This window comes from Larimichthys crocea, chromosome XVII (assembly GCF_000972845.2).
Source record: "Larimichthys crocea isolate SSNF chromosome XVII, L_crocea_2.0, whole genome shotgun sequence".
NCBI lineage: Eukaryota > Metazoa > Chordata > Actinopteri > Sciaenidae > Larimichthys > Larimichthys crocea.
The window spans coordinates 1052750-1068647 of record NC_040027.1 but is presented as its reverse complement, the minus strand read 5'-3'; the positions used below and the strand labels follow the sequence as shown (position 1 = coordinate 1068647).

Genomic DNA, 15898 nt, shown 5'->3' with positions numbered 1-15898 from the left:
ATACAAAGAAAAAATAAAAGTGTAACAAGACAGCTATAAACTTTATACTGAAGGAATTTCAACATTTTGGGATACATGCTTTTTTGCAAGTGAAAGTCAATGGAAAAATTATCACTCTCATATCTGTCCGTTACAGCCAGAAACCAGTTAGTTTAGCTTAGCTTAGAGACTGAAAACAAGTGGAAACACAAAAAAATAAGCTTAGCTTAGAGACTGAAAACAAGTGGAAACACAAAAAAATAAGCCTACGTGTGCCTCTGCAGCTCATAAGATGTAATATTGTTGGGTTTTTTTGTGTTTTTGTTTTTTTTAATTACGTTGTATTTTTTGCGCATTTAGACATAGCTAACTAACTAGCTACTGGCTGCAGCCTTAGAGAGCTGACATGAAAACTTGTATGCAAGAAAACCTCATTCAACCGCTGACATTTGTAACAGACGTACAGAAGAGTGGCATCAGATAAACAAAAGCAAATAAACGTATTCCCCAAACTATTTCTATGAAGAGAACGGAAGAGAATGCATACACATAAAACAACATAATAACAACACAAATGATCTGCCAAAAAAAAAATCGAGATAAAGTTGCAAAGGTTTGCTGGTCATAAATCCCTGCAGCAAGAATTGTATATATATTTTTTTTTCTCAGTTTCTTCCAAACCAGTGAGGCTGAAACATGAGGGGTCAGAAGTGCTTCGGTGTAAAATTCCACTGCTCTGTGTGCAGCCTTCAGGCCCCCGCAGGTATAGGTGTAGTGTGTCAGATTCCAAGCCTCCAGTGCTGCAGGTGTAGGTGTAGTGTGTAAAATTCCACTGAGTGCCGCCGAGAGCCACTGTTTTCAGCTGTGAGTGGGGCTTGTGAACGCACTAACCACTCCACCCAGCCTTCCCTCGCTCTGACCTAAGCTCCACTTTAACGTGCGGGGGCCGATCAAGGGGACCTCCAGCAAGTTGAGTTTGGTGGGGGAGGGAAAAACAAACTGTGCTTGTATCTAAAAGACAGCTTGAAACAACATGGTCAGGAAAATAAACACACCTTTATCCTGATAGAGAGTGAAAGAGAGAGGGGGGAGAAGATGTGGTGCTGTTTCTATGGTATCATGTTTTGTTTTTCCAAAATGGTGGCTTTAATATGAGACACTCCCTACAACGGGAGCAGGGAGTGCTCCTTCCCTGTAGGTGGAAAAGCATCATTGAGATGTTTGAGGTATCCAGAGAGGGTGCACTTTGCGTGTTTAGAAGCCGTCATCAAACAAAACCATTGGTTACAAGCTCCTCTTCCATGTTTTCAAACAGGATTACATGTTTAGACCAGCCATCCGGTGAAAAAAAATGACGATTTGCATGCTTTGCAGTCGCGGTTTCAATATGGAAAGAGTTCAGCTGACAAAATAGTCCAGTACAGGAGAGACCTCTGAGAGTCCATTCATATAGCTCAAAGCTAAATTTAAAACTGGCATGGCTGCATAACAAGTCATAGAAAGATGCAAATGCAGCTTTGCTGCAGGCAGCATGAACTAGAGCCAAGAGGAAATGTTGCAACTGGAGTAGAAAATTCACGATGAATGAAAGCGAAGTGAATGAGCATATAGTTCTGAAGAACTATCAGAGATAACATAAATTCTCAGTAAATATCACAGTCACAAACAATCCCCTGTTGTTTGTGATGAAACCAGATGTTAGCTGTAACAATCCAGTGACATTGCAGTGTTCCTTAATTTAATTTATCTTAACTTAACGGGGAAAAGCGGACATCAGCTGTGTGTGGTCAATACCAGTTTTCCCAGCAGCCATATTCGTGCAAATAAAGCCAGATGAAAATTCTCACTCTCTTGTATATAGATTAAAAAGTCTTGTACTGTACTAGTAAACGTTAAGGTTCTTTAAAAAAAAGTCTGATTAAAAGTATCCAGAAAGAGATCAACTCGAATAGCATTTTCCAAAAAGAAAATGCTTATTCTTTAAGACAGAATCTACAAAAAAATCCCTAAAGTCCACTTGTATGTAAAGTCTTAGATCAGGCTACTGATTGTTGTTTTCCAGGTTATTCCAGGGTTTTACCAGACAATCTCTTTTCAGAGACTTCTTTCTCGGGATCTCGCTGAGAGAGAAGGGAAGGGCGAGGCCTGAGGGATTCTCCTTCCGAGACACGATGCAGTCCTTGATAGCTTCTTTGATCACCTACAGGAAACAAATGCAGGGATTCAATCCAAAATGCTACATTTTATGAGAACCGCACAGAGGGCTTTTCTTGATGGAAAAGATCTTCTCGTTCCTTGGTAAGAGTTTAACTATGTTATATGGTTTGTTGATCTGATTGGTTGAAGTTCTTAAATGATAGACAGGGATGGTTCATCCAATTACCTGCCATGTATTTTTTATTTTATTTTTTTTGTACGTGTAAGTAAGAATAAATATGTGTCCTGAGTTTGTCAGACCAAGAAAAGTGTTATTAACCACCCAGCCGAATTTAAATGATAAAAAATATTGTCAAGTTTATGAAATTAGGTGTCAAAATCAGCAAAAATTGTCCTTTGAATGTGCTGAAGCCACACCCACTTATAGGAATAAATGACTGAAACGTGTCAGATGAGTTCAGAAAATGACATGACTAACTTTGAAACACTTTGAGAGAGATGAATACATCTCTATCACTCTACTAGTGGTGCAGGGGTATGCTCAGGGTGGCCCTAGTGTGTCATCGAGCCACCCTTTAGGACCGCCCAGAAAATCCTGGACTGAAAAGTGGTGAAAAACAGTTTTAACAACTCCACATTTCAGTAATATATCGTTTAAGGTTTTCACATTTTCAGCAACTATTTTCCAATATATTTAATTTAGGAAAATCTCTTCAATGATAGTATAAATCTGTATGAAAGGGTTCACCTCCTAGGTGAAATCAAACTTATTTAAAGAATTTTTTTTTGGCCTTTTTAAGCTTTATTTCTGCTAGAGACAGCTGAAGAGTGACACGAATGCAGGGAGAGTGAGACAGAAAATCACGTGCAGTAAAGAGCCATGGGTTAGATTTGAACCCTGGGCTTCCGCAGCAAGGACTGAGCCTTTGCACATGTGGCAGCTGCTCTACCAACTGAGCTAAACACCAGCCACATTGCTTCACATTTGAACTCTTAATCAGCAGGGAAGTGACTCAGATAGTCAGTGAAAGTCAGTCTGACCCCTCACAGTGACACACCTAATGTGATCTAGACAAGACTTGTAGTATCCGGCCATAGGGATTTAAAATGTTTAATGTTGCACAACAACATAACTGGAATTTATTTAGTGACAACACAAAAATGCTTCTTCTTCTTCCTCATTGAAAAAAACCCAACCCATTGACAACACGAAATGAAGGTAGATTAAGAATGAATGACTGATGGAGTTGAATCAGATGACCTCTGTACAGTCCTGAATCACTCTTTAATCCCTTGATGAAATGCACACTTCAGTCATCACTATTGCTTCCTGTTCTTCTCTGTAGACCACAAGGAGAGCACTGACCTCCAGGTTGTTGAGAGTGTTGAACTCCATCAGGTCATGGAGTCTGGTGTAGGCCTCGTTGGAGTACTGGAAGTTAAAAGTGGAGAATGGTGACTCTGGGTCGTCAAAGATGTCAAAATCAGCAAACTCCTTCTCCTTCTCAGTCTCTCTGGAAACACCTGTAAGACAATAAGGAAAATAAGAAAGTAGGCAAAGAAATAAACATTCTTTTTTTCTTTTCAACTTTTAAGACAATATAATGAACAGTCTGTTAAGTCATGAGAGGAAAATGGAAATTTGGAATTTTCTCTGTATTATTTTGTAGACATTTTTCTAAAGTCAAGAAACAACTTTACCACGTATCTACTTTGTGAAAAAAGTTTTTATATTGATCCTGAATTTGTTTTTATTATATTATTATAGGGGTAAAGATGATGCCGGCTGCAAACATACAATAGTGAGTTGACAGTAACAGGAAGCCCATTTATGGTATGATTTCCTTCAGATGTGTTTTGGATTTGAGTGTAAGCTGTAACGTCCATAAACAGACAGCGGAAGTATGTAGGCTGATGACCTACTGAATGCAAAAGGGGCCGCAGTGGAGATGTGATGTTAGTGTGTCTTTGTTGGCTCATGATATATGGACTGTTTACACACAGAGCTCTCCCACTGGAATGAGAGATTCCTTATCGGCACCTGGCTCTTTAAGGAACCATAATTCACTCAAGCGCTCATAAAATACTGAACACACTCTGGTTCACATCTGCACACACACTCACACCCAGCAGACTGCAGGTATGCAGACACAACATTTCCACCACGAAACCACTGCAACTTTTTCCTAGTGTCACTCACATGAGGGGCCCAACATTTAGTAAAAAATCTGCCTGCTTACCAAATATGGTGTTAATAGTAGGCAATTTCAAGGAAGAGATGCCTCATGTGCCATGATGGTAAAACAGTAGTAGTATTATTATAATAATGCAATCTTAGCATATTTTCCTTCTCACACATGCTGCGGAAACACATGCGCATACTTACCAGGTGCCTTGTATTTTCTGAAGTTGATGTTGACCAGGACAAAGTGGATGATGGTAGGGCAGTTCTTTTCGCCTTTTTTTGGCTTGAAGACGTAGCATTCCTTCAGGCCCTCGCGGTCGAACACTTTGGGGTCGATCTTAGGGAATGGAAGCTTGTTCATTCGAGCCCACTTTTCTGCCAACAGGAGCTCCTGTGGTATTTAAAAATGAGGAAAAAATGTGTTTATGATTCCCTGCTTGCACACATGATGTTTAGCAAATTGGGACTGTAAAAATACTGACTTTGAACGGGGGGCTGGAGTCGCTGGGTCGAGCAGAAAAGTCAAAGGAGATGATGAGGTTGACACCACGCTGCGGCCGCAGGATGAGAGGGTAGGGAAGGTTGTAGGTCAAGCCGCTGTCCACTATGTGAATCTTCTTACTCTTCACATCCAGAGGCTCGTAAATACGATCAAACTCATCTGGGTCTGAGAAAATCATACTAAATTAAATTAATGATACTGTCTGAATTTTGTTCCACATGACCTGACCCAACCAATAGAACTGTGAACTGACTGACTAGAACTGCAACAGCATGACATTTTCACGATATGAAGTTGATTGAAATTTAGTTATAATTTCAGAAAACATTATGTTCTACATGTTTTTTTAATTAAACTGATATGATAGATGCCAATACTGTAGAAAACAAAATGTTATGATAAGTCCATGTATGCAACTCTATGATTCAGCTACACAGTGTCCATTGGAAGTAGGGTTGGGTAGTAGGGTATCATTTCAAAATTGTTCATACCAGAACAGCTATCTTACTCTACCAAACATACACAATGGGTTAAAAAGAGATTAGGTTTGATAATTAGCCCCAACTGTGTTAAATTCTCATGCATCTTACTTGCAAATTAAGAAATGTGGTACAGTGGTCCCTCGTTTATCGGGGGGGGATACGTTCTAAAAATAACCCGCAATAAACGAAACCCGCAAAGTAAGTTTTACAATTATTATACATGTTTTAAGGCCGTAAAACCCTTAACAACACACCTTTATACACCTTTTTACACACATTTTGTACAGTACTCCCTTAGTTAATCAGGACGCAGAACACATGTGCGGTTCTCCCTTAGCCAATTTAGGACGCAGAACACAATGCGTGTTAATACTGTACAGTACGCTGTAAAAAAAAGCATGCAAAATTAACAGCGAGTCCGCGAAAAGTGAACCGCGTTATAGCGAGGGACGACTGTATTAAACATCACCAGATATGATTAGAAAAATCCAGAGAATCAAACCCACATTACATAAAATTATCATGTCCTGTCTTGTTTTTCATTTCCTTGACTGCCTTGAAAGTAGTGAATTTGTTTAATCTTCATACCTGTGACAGCATCCACTTCGTCTTCAGGTGTCTGAGCATGGCACATGACCTCACTGACTGGAGAGAATGGGATGTTGGTGTTCAGGTTCAGACCCAGCATGAAATTATGAACCTGGTAAGAGGGTGGGGCGGATTATTGAGAGATAAAGAGGCAGGTTGTTGTCAATTTGAATATAGGAAAAAGTGAACGCGGTGTGCACATGCAATGTGTAATTTCAAGTTTGGTGCTGAATGAACATATACAGGTACCTTCCCAGCTCGGCCCTCTCTTGTGTTGAATAAGGCAGAGTCACTGAAGAGTGAGGTGAACATTCGCTGAACCCAGCTAGCCTGAGCGGTGCGATGGTACTCGTCTTCTGCCTCTTGGTTCTCTGTCCCAGCTGAACATCAAAATAATAATGGAAAAAATATTGTTACATGTTGTGTGACAAAAAAGTTGCTAAAAATAAGCTAAAAATACACAAACAACATATTGTTTACAAGAATCAAAAAGATCAATTATTAGTTTACCTTTAAAAGTGTAATACAATCTTTACCTTTCAACACATGTTGTCTTTCATAACCAAAAAAGTATAAAACTATTTTCCAATCGTGTGAGCAAACAGTTAAATTAGGCATCACATCAGGTCTAATTACTGTCTCAAGTGACGGAAACATCAGAAATGTCTTGGATGTTACTTGTTACTTGTAAAAAGATGCTTTGAGGTTTTTTTTTAATTTTGGACTTTGGACTGTGAACTTGATTTGGATTGTTACTGTTAATTCTAAAATGTACATCAAATATGTCAAAAACCAAAAAATCAGATGAGAATATTTTCATTTTCAGAGCAGTTTTTGGTCTCATCTTAGAAGCAACCACATATTTATTATTTTATTAAGACTCAGGATTTTGTGCCTGTGCATTTTCTGTTTTTTTTTTTTGTTATCACTACTGTGATTGTATGTAAAGGTTCCTGCTTCAAATGCAACCAATGACTTGACTTATTTCTAATTAGATTTTTTTTGTAATTGTTAATAGCTGTCCCTCTCTCAAGAAAGTGAATTATAAAAACAGGAGAAGAAGCTGTGGCTGTCTGGGAAAAAGTGTGAGCCAAAGCTTACAAAATTTGGCTACATAAACCACCACATGCAAAACAGAGTCCAAAATAAACACTTAGCAGTATCAAAATTCTACAATGCACAAATTACTGACACAGATGGGACCTTAGAGAGATTGGAGAAAAATTAGTTAACTACGTACGCACATGTTTCACTGCATCAATGCAGTATCTTCACGTCTGCATCACAATGTGTCTTAGAATCGAGAAATTCCCACACCTCCACAATAAACTGTTTGGTTTTGGTCTGAACATTGTCTCGTCCTGCCCTGGTCTTGGTCTTGACTTTGTCTTAACCTCTCAATGTGGTCTCGTCTTACTCTAAATACACCCTGGTTTTGGTCATGACTCAACAGTTTTAGTCTAGGAAGTAAGCTTTGCCGCCAAGCACTGTGACTATATTTTTTTCACCTTCATTTATTCCATTTTCAGAAACTGATCACACGTTAGGCACAATTTTCACATTTCCAGTAAAACCACAGAGCAGCTCCACCCGAGCAGCTGGCCATATTGGCTTTTAGTACATGTTTTGTATTTTTAAAGGTCCTGAGAGCCAATTTTCTCAATCAGCATTTTACTGATGGTGTTGTACATGAACACTGATAATGTTCGGCTAAGGTCAGAACAGTTTTTGCCATTTATGCCTTTCTAAACTTTAACATTCAAGTGGTTATCATTGGTATTTTTAGAATAACAATGCAATGCAACAAAGTGACAATATGTAGGTGTCACATAGTTTCGACTCTACAAAAGTTGTACCCTGAGTCTGCAGCTTTGGCTTTAAGGCACTTCAACTTATTTTTTAGTGGTTCAGCTGCAACTTTATCATTTGTATTTAAAAAAAAAAAACCCTATATGCTACCTGCACCGAGCGTCAGACACGATTAGTGTAAACATAGTGAAGTATTTAGTGGCTAAATATCCAGGTATTTTCCTCAGGAGCAGGCAGAGACCAAAAACAGAGCTAAAAGAGAGTGAATATTGGACTTGCATTCACCAGATGGACACAAACACAACTCCAAATGAATTCCCTGTTACTTCTAGATGTACAAATGTGCTTTATTATAATGTGAAACTAACAGTTTGCTAAAATACGTCATAGGTTTTAAGGGGCATTAAAATGCAATATGAAGCTATAACAAAAAAGAGCCAGAAGTGATTTTGCTGTGTCATGCTAACAGACACAAATAGCAACATTACCGCAAGAATTTAAATAATGTGTGAAGGGGTTGACTTCCCCTCTAACCCAAGAATATGTCAGAATGTTTAATGACACAACAGGTTGCAAGTCACACACATCTCTATTGCACAATAACAAAGTTAATTATACTGCAGAATGAGGCGTCAATCACACGTATCTTAGCTCACCTTTGCGTGGCTCATCATCATTGTCTAGACTGTCTTCCCCGACGATGTGCTGTGGTTTGATCTGCTCTGTAAGACACAAGACAGTTTCGCTAATCAGGTTAGGGTTTCAAAAGCAAAGGGTGTTAAGCTCATTTACACCACATATACGCACTTTACCTGGCAGAGAGTTTGGTTTAGTTATGTGACATTATCAAATTCACTGTCTATTGTTTATCTCTGAAAAAGTAAGCTCTTAGAGAAATACTAAACTAATGCATACTTAAACTGGGTGGAGGTGTTCTTTGTACAACCAGTGCATTGTCAGTCTGTGTCTGAATGTTTAAAGGTCATCCCAAACAAATGCGTTCAACCAAAACAAACATCCGATGAGCTGTCAGAATAATCACAAGGTGATACCTTTCTACTTTCCACTGTTATGGTAACAAACATGCACGCACACACACACTTACACTCCATGCTACACTATTTTAAATCCGGTGTGATCATTTTAGGTTGGCTGTTTTTAAAGGAGTGAGGATAGTGTGACAAAAAGAAAAGAAAAGATAGACAACAACAGGATCTCTGTCATCACTGGATGTGAGGAATTTCCAAGCAAGGGTGTACCAACTTAATTTATCAGTAGATACGCACCAAAAACAATGGCTTTATCTGAAAACAAACACCTCTACATAACTGCACATTGTTTCATTCATTTAACTACTCCAGTATAAATAAATAAGTAGTGAATAGTAGTGGACAAAATTATCTAACAGATAAATAAGTAGTGAATAGTAGTGGACAAAATTATCTAACAGTCCATTTAGTGGTTATTCTGGGGTTTTCCATCAAAACACATGATTTTCATTGATTTTCATTCATCAAGGTTTGTGACAAGTCCTTAAAGTGCTCGGACAAATGGAAATTTCTACATCTCCAAATGACAACTGAGGAAACTCAAACTTATTGATGAATGATGATGATGAAGCCAATGAACACTTACTGAATAGACCTTTTGTTGATGCTGATTGGTTGAAGTTCTTAAAATATAGACAGGGATGGTTTCATCAATACCTGCCAGGATTTTTTTTTTTTTTTTGTACGTGTAAGTAAATAAATATGTGTATGTTCAGACCAAGAAAAGTGTTATTAACCACCCAGCCGAATTTAAATGATTAAAAATATTGTCAAGTTTATGAAATTAGGTGTCAAAATCAGCAAAAATTTGCAGTATTCTGTGGGGGCGTGTCCTTTGAATGTGCTGAAGCACACCACTCATAGGAATAATTGACTAAACGTGTCAGATGAGTTCAGAAAACGACATGACACTTTGAAACACTTTGAGAGAGATGAATACACCTATCACTCACTAGTGGTGCAGGGGTATGCTCAGGGTGGCCCTAGTGTGTCATCGAGCCACCCTTGAGGACCGCCCAGAAAATCCTGGACTGAGTGGTGAAAAACAGTTTTAACAACCCACATTTCAGTAATATATCTGTTTAAGGTTTTCACATTTCAGCAACTATTTTCCAAATATTTAATTTAGGAAATCTCTTCAATGATAGTATAAATCTGTATGAAAGGGTTCACCTCCTAGGTGAAATCAAACTTATTAAAGATTTTTTTTTTGGCCTTTTTAAGCTTTATTTCTGCTAGAGACAGCTGAAGAGTGACACGAATGCAGGGAGAGTGAGACAGAAATCACTTGCAGTAAAGAGCCACGGGTTAGATTTGAACCCTGGGCTTCCGCAGCAAGGACTGAGCCTTGCACATGTGGCAGCTGCTCACCAACTGAGCTAACACCAGCCACATTGCTTCACATTTGAACTCTTAATCAGCAGGGAAGTGACTCAGTAGTCAGTGAAAGTCAGTCTGACCCCACAGTGACACACCTAATGTGATCTAGACAAGACTTGTAGTATCCGGCCATAGGGATTTTAAAATGTTAATGTTGCACAACAACATAACTGGAATTTATTTAGTGACAACACAAAAATGCTTCTTCTTCTTCCTCATTGAAAAAAACCCAACCCATTGACAACACGAAATGAAGGTAGATTAAGAATGAATGACTGATGGAGTTGAATCAGATGACCTCTGTACAGTCCTGAATACTCTTTAATCCCTTGATGAAATGCACACTGCGGTCATCACTATTGCTTCCTGTTCTTTTCTGTAGACCACAAGGAGAGCACTGACCTCCAGGTTGTTGAGATGTGTGAACTCCATCAGGTCATGGAGTCGGTGTAGGCCTCGTTGGAGTACTCTGGAAGTTAAAAGTGGAGAATGGTGACTCTGGGGCGTCAAAGATGTCAAAATCAGCAAACTCCTTCTCCTTCTCAGTCTCTCTGGAAACACCTGTAAGACATAAGGAAAATAGAAAGTAGGCAAAGAAATAAACATTCTTTTTTTTTCAACTTTTAAACAATATAATGAACAGTCTGTTAAGTCATGAGAGGAAAATGGAAATTTGGAATTTTCTCTGTATTATTTTGTAGACTTTTCTAAAGTCAAGAAAACAACTTTAGCACTTTACTACTTTGTGAAAAAAGTTTTTTTATATTGATCCTGAATTTGTTTTTATTATATTATTATAGGGTTAAAGATGATGCCGGCTGCAAACTACAATAGTGAGTTGACAGTAACAGGAAGCCCATTTATGGATGATTTCCTTCAGATGTTTTTGGATTTGAGTGTAAGCTGTAACGTCCATAACAGAAACGCGGAAGTATGTAGGCTGATGACCTACTGAATGCAAAAGGGGCCGCAGTGAGATGTGATGTTAGGTGTGTCTTGTTGGCTCATGATATATGGACTGTTTACACAAAGTGCTCTCCCACTGGAATGAGAGATTCCTTATCGGCCACTGCTCTTTAAGAACCATAATTCACTCAACGGCTCATAAAATACTGAACACACTCTGGTTCACATCTGCACACACACTCACACACCAGCAGACGGCAGGTATGCAGACAACAACATTTCCACCACGAAACCACTGCACTTTTTCCTAGTGTCACTCACATGAGGGGCCCAACATTTAGTAAAAAATCTGCCTGCTTACCAAATATGGTGTTAAAGTAGGCAATTTCAGGAAGAGATGCCTCATGTGCCATGATGGTAAAACAGTAGTAGTATTATTATATATAAGCAATCTTAGCATATTTCCTTCTCACACATGCTGCGGAAACACATGCGCATACTTACCAGGTGCCTTGTATTTCCGGAAGTTGATGTTGACCAGGACAAAGTGGATGATGGTAGGGCAGTTCTTTTCCGCTTTTTTTTGGCTTGAAGACGTAGCATTCCTTTAGCCCTCGCGGTCGAACACTTTGGGGTCGATCTAGGGAATGGAAGCTTGTTCATTCGAGCCACCTTTTCTGCCAACAGGAGCTCCTGTGGTATTTAAAAATGAGGAAAAAATGTGTTTATGATCCCTGCTTGCACACATGATGTTTAGCAAATTGGGACGGTAAAAAATACTACTGACTTTGAACGGGGGGCTGGAGTCCACTGGTCGAGCAGAAAAGTCAAAGAGATGATGAGGTTAACACCACGCTGCGGCCCGCAGGATGAGAGGTAGGGAAGGTTGTAGGTCAAGCCGCTGTCCACTATGTGAATCTTCTACTCTTCACATCCAGAGGCCGTAAATACGATCAAACTCATCTGGGTCTGAGAAAATCATACTAAATTAATTAATGATACTGGATGATTCTGAATTTTGTTCCACATGACCTGACCCAACCAATAGAAACTGTGAACTGACTGACTAGAACGGCAAACAGCATGACATTTTCACAATAAAGTTGATTGAAATTTAGTTATAATTTCAGAAAACATTATGTTACAGTTGTTTTTAATTAAACTGATATGATAGATGCAAATACGTGTAGAAAAAAATGTATGATAATTCCATGTAGCGTCTCATGATTCAGCTACACAGTGTCCATGAAGTAGGTTTTGGGTATATTCAAATTGTTCAAACCACACGTTTCATACCAGAACAGCTATCTTTACCAAACATACACAATGGGTTAAAAGAGATTAGGTTTGATAATTAGCCCCAATTGTGTTAAATTATCATGCATCTACTTCGAAATTAAGAAATGTGGTATTAAACATCACCAGACATGATAAAGTAAAAATCTAGAGAATCAAACCCCATTAATAAAATTATCATGTCCTGTTCTTGTTTTTCATTTCCTTGACTGCCTTGAAAGTAGTGAATTTGTTTATCTTCATACCTGTGACAGCACCACTTCGTCTTCAGGTGTCTGAGCATGGCACATGACCCACTGACTGGAGAAGATGGATGTTGGTGTTCAGGTTCAGGCCCAGCATGAAATTATGAACCTGGTAAGAAGAGTGGGGCAGGTTATGAGAGATATAAAGAGGCAGGTTGTTGTCAATTGAATATAGGAAAAAGTGAACGCGGTGTGCACATGCAATGTGTAATTTCAAGTTTGGTGGTGAATAAAACTATACATGTACCTTCCCAGTTCGGCCCTCTTGTGTTGATAAGGCAGAGTCACTGAAGAGGAGGTGAACATTCGCTGAACCCGCTAGCCTGAGCGGTGCGATGGTACTCGTCTTCTGCCTCTTGGTTCCTGTCCCAGCTGAACATCAAAATAATAATGGAAAATTTGTTACATGTTGTGTGTACAAAAAAGTTGCTAAAAATAAGCTAAAAAACACAACAACATATTGTTTCAAGAATCAAAGATCATTATTGTTTACAATATCAAGGAACAAAAAAAAAGAATTTAAACATTTTCCAATCGTGTGAGCAAACGATTAAATAGGCACACATCAGGTCTAATTACTGTCTCAAGTGACGGAAATATCAGAAATGTCTTGGATGTTACTTGTTCTTAAAAAAATGCTTTGAGTTGTTTTTTTTTGTTTTTTTACTTTGGACTTTGGACTGTGAACTTGATTGTGGATTTTACAGTTAATTTCTAAAATGTAAATCAAATATGTCAAAAACCAAAAATCAGATGAGAATTATTTCATTTTCAGAGCATTATATACAAAGGTGCATATTGTGGCACTGTTTTTGGTCTCATCTTAGAAGCAACCACATATTTATTTTATTAAGACTCAGGATTTTGTGCCTGTGCATTTTCAGTTTTTTTGTTACACTACTGTGATTGCATGTAAGGTTCCTGTTTCAAACAACCAATGACTTGACTTATTTCTAATTAGAATTTTTTTGTCATTGTTAATAGCTGTCCCTCTCTCAAGAAAGTGAATTATGAAACAAAGAAGAAGCTGTGGCTGTCTGGGAAAAAGTGTGAGCCAAAGCTTAACAAAATTTGGCTACATAAACACACCACATCCAAAACAGCGCCAAAAGAAAACACTCAGCAGTATCAAAACTACAATGCCACGAATTACTGACACAGATGGGACCTTAGAGAGATTGGAGAAAAATTAGTTAACTACGTATGCCATCAATGCATCACGTCCTGCATCACAATGCGTCTTAGAATCGAGAAATTCCCAACACCTCCACAAAAACTGTTTTGGTTTTGGCCTGAACATTGTCTCGTCCTGCCTTGGTCTTGGTCTTGACTTTGTCTTAACCTCTCAATGTGGTCTCGTCTTACTCTAAATAACACCTGGTTTGGTCATGACTCAACAGTTTTAGTCTAGGAAGTAAGCTTTGCCGCAAAGCACTGTGACTATATTTTTTCACCTTCATTTATTCCATTTTCAGAAACTGATCACACGTTAGGCCACTTTTCACATTTCCAGTAAAACACAGAGCAGCTCCACCCGAGCAGCTGGCCATATGGCTTTTAGTACATGTTTTGTATTTTTAAAGTCCGAGACCAATTTCTCAATCAGCATTTTACTGATGGTGTTGTACATGACACTGAAATGTTCGGCTGGTCAGAGCAGTTTTTTGCCAAGAAAATTAATATCGGAACATTTCACCTAAAACTTGACACAATATCAAGTGGTTATCATTTATATTGTTTGTAATATCATGCATGCAACAAAGTGACATATTGTAGTGTGTCCACTAACATAGTCTTCGACTCACAAGTTTGCCCGAGTCTGCAGCTTGGCTTTAAGGCACTTCAACTTATTTTTTAGTGGTTCAGCTGCAACTTTATCATTGTATTTTTAAAAAAACCCTATATGCACTGCACGAGCGTCAGACACATTAGTGTAAACATAGTGAGTATAGTGGCTAATATCCAGGTATTTCCCTCAGGAGCAGGCAGAGACCAAAAACAGAGCAAAGAGAGTGAATATTGGACTTGCATTCACCAGATGACACACAACACAACTCCAAATAATTCCCTGTTACTTCTAGATGTACAAATGTGCTTTATTATAGGTGAAACTAACAGTTTGCTAAAATACGTCATAGGTTTAAGGGGCTTAAAATGCAATAGGAAGCTATAACAAAAAGAGCCAGAAGTGATTTTTGCTGTGTCATGCAACAAACCAAATAGCAACATTACCGCAAGAATTTAAATAATGTGTGAAGGGGTTGACTTCCTCTAACCCAAGAATATGTCAGAATGTTTAATGACACAACAGGTTGCAAGTCACACACACTCTATTGCACAATAACAAAGTTAATTATACTGCAGAATGAGGGTCAATCACACGTATCTTAGCTCACCTTTGCGTGGCTCATCATCATTGTCTAGACTGTCTTCCCCGACGATGTGCTGTGGTTTGATCTGCTCTGTAAGACACAAGACAGTTTCGCTAATCAGTTTAGAGTTTCAAAGCAAAGGGTGTTAAGCTCATTTACACCACATATACGCACTTTACCTGGCAGAGAGTTTGGTTTGTTATGTGACATTATCAAATTCACTGTCTATTGTTTATCTCTGAAAAAATAAGCTCTTAGAGAAATACTAAATAATGCATACTTAAACTGGGTGGAGGTGTTCTTTGTACAACCAGTGCATTGTCAGTCTGTGTCTGAATTTTTAAAGGTCATCCCAAACAAATGCGTTCAACCAAAACAAACATCCGATGAGCTGTCAGAATAATCACAAGGTGATACTTTCTACTTTCCACTGTTATGGTAACAAACATGCACGCACACACACACTACACTCCATGCTAACTATTTTAAATCCGGTGTGATCATTTAGGTTGGCTGTTTTTAAAGGAGTGAGGATAGTGTGACAAAAAGAAAAGAAAAGATAGACAACAACAGGATCTCTGTCATCACTGGATGTGAGGAATTTCCAAGCAAGGGTGTACCAACTTAATTATCAGTAGATATGCACCAAAAACAATGGCTTTATCTGAAAACAAACACCTCTACATAACTGCACATTGTTTCATTCATTTAACTACTCCAGTATAAATAAATAAGTAGTGAATAGTAGTGGACAAAATTATCTAACAGTTTATTTAGTGATTATTCTGGGGTTTTCCATCAAAACACATGATTTTCATCCAGGGCCGGTCCTAGCTATGGGCAATGTGGGCGGCCGCCCAGGGCGCATTCTCCGTGGGGGGCGCACGAACGCCCGAAAAAGCAAAAAACCTCGGTAATTTTCGATACCAGCGCATTAAGTTAGCTGAG

At 38.6% G+C, this 15898-nt stretch overlaps 1 protein-coding gene across 3 annotated transcripts in view; it reads right to left on the bottom strand.

Annotated features, from left to right (window-relative positions):
• Window positions 1-634: 634 nt before the first annotated feature.
• The window catches only part of pla2g4ab (phospholipase A2, group IVAb (cytosolic, calcium-dependent)), a 25572-nt gene continuing 10308 nt past the window's right edge, over window positions 635-15898 (bottom strand). For 2 of the 3 annotated variants that reach the window (XM_027289829.1, XM_027289830.1), the window contains exons 13-19: window positions 14975-15040; window positions 6143-6273; window positions 5894-6005; window positions 4804-4988; window positions 4523-4712; window positions 3503-3660; window positions 635-2179 (exon numbers count right to left, since the gene is read on the bottom strand). In XM_027289829.1, coding sequence (XP_027145630.1) covers window positions 2021-2179; window positions 3503-3660; window positions 4523-4712; window positions 4804-4988; window positions 5894-6005; window positions 6143-6273; window positions 14975-15040 — 1001 coding nt within the window. In that variant the 3' untranslated portion in view covers window positions 635-2020. 3 annotated transcript variants of the gene reach the window in all.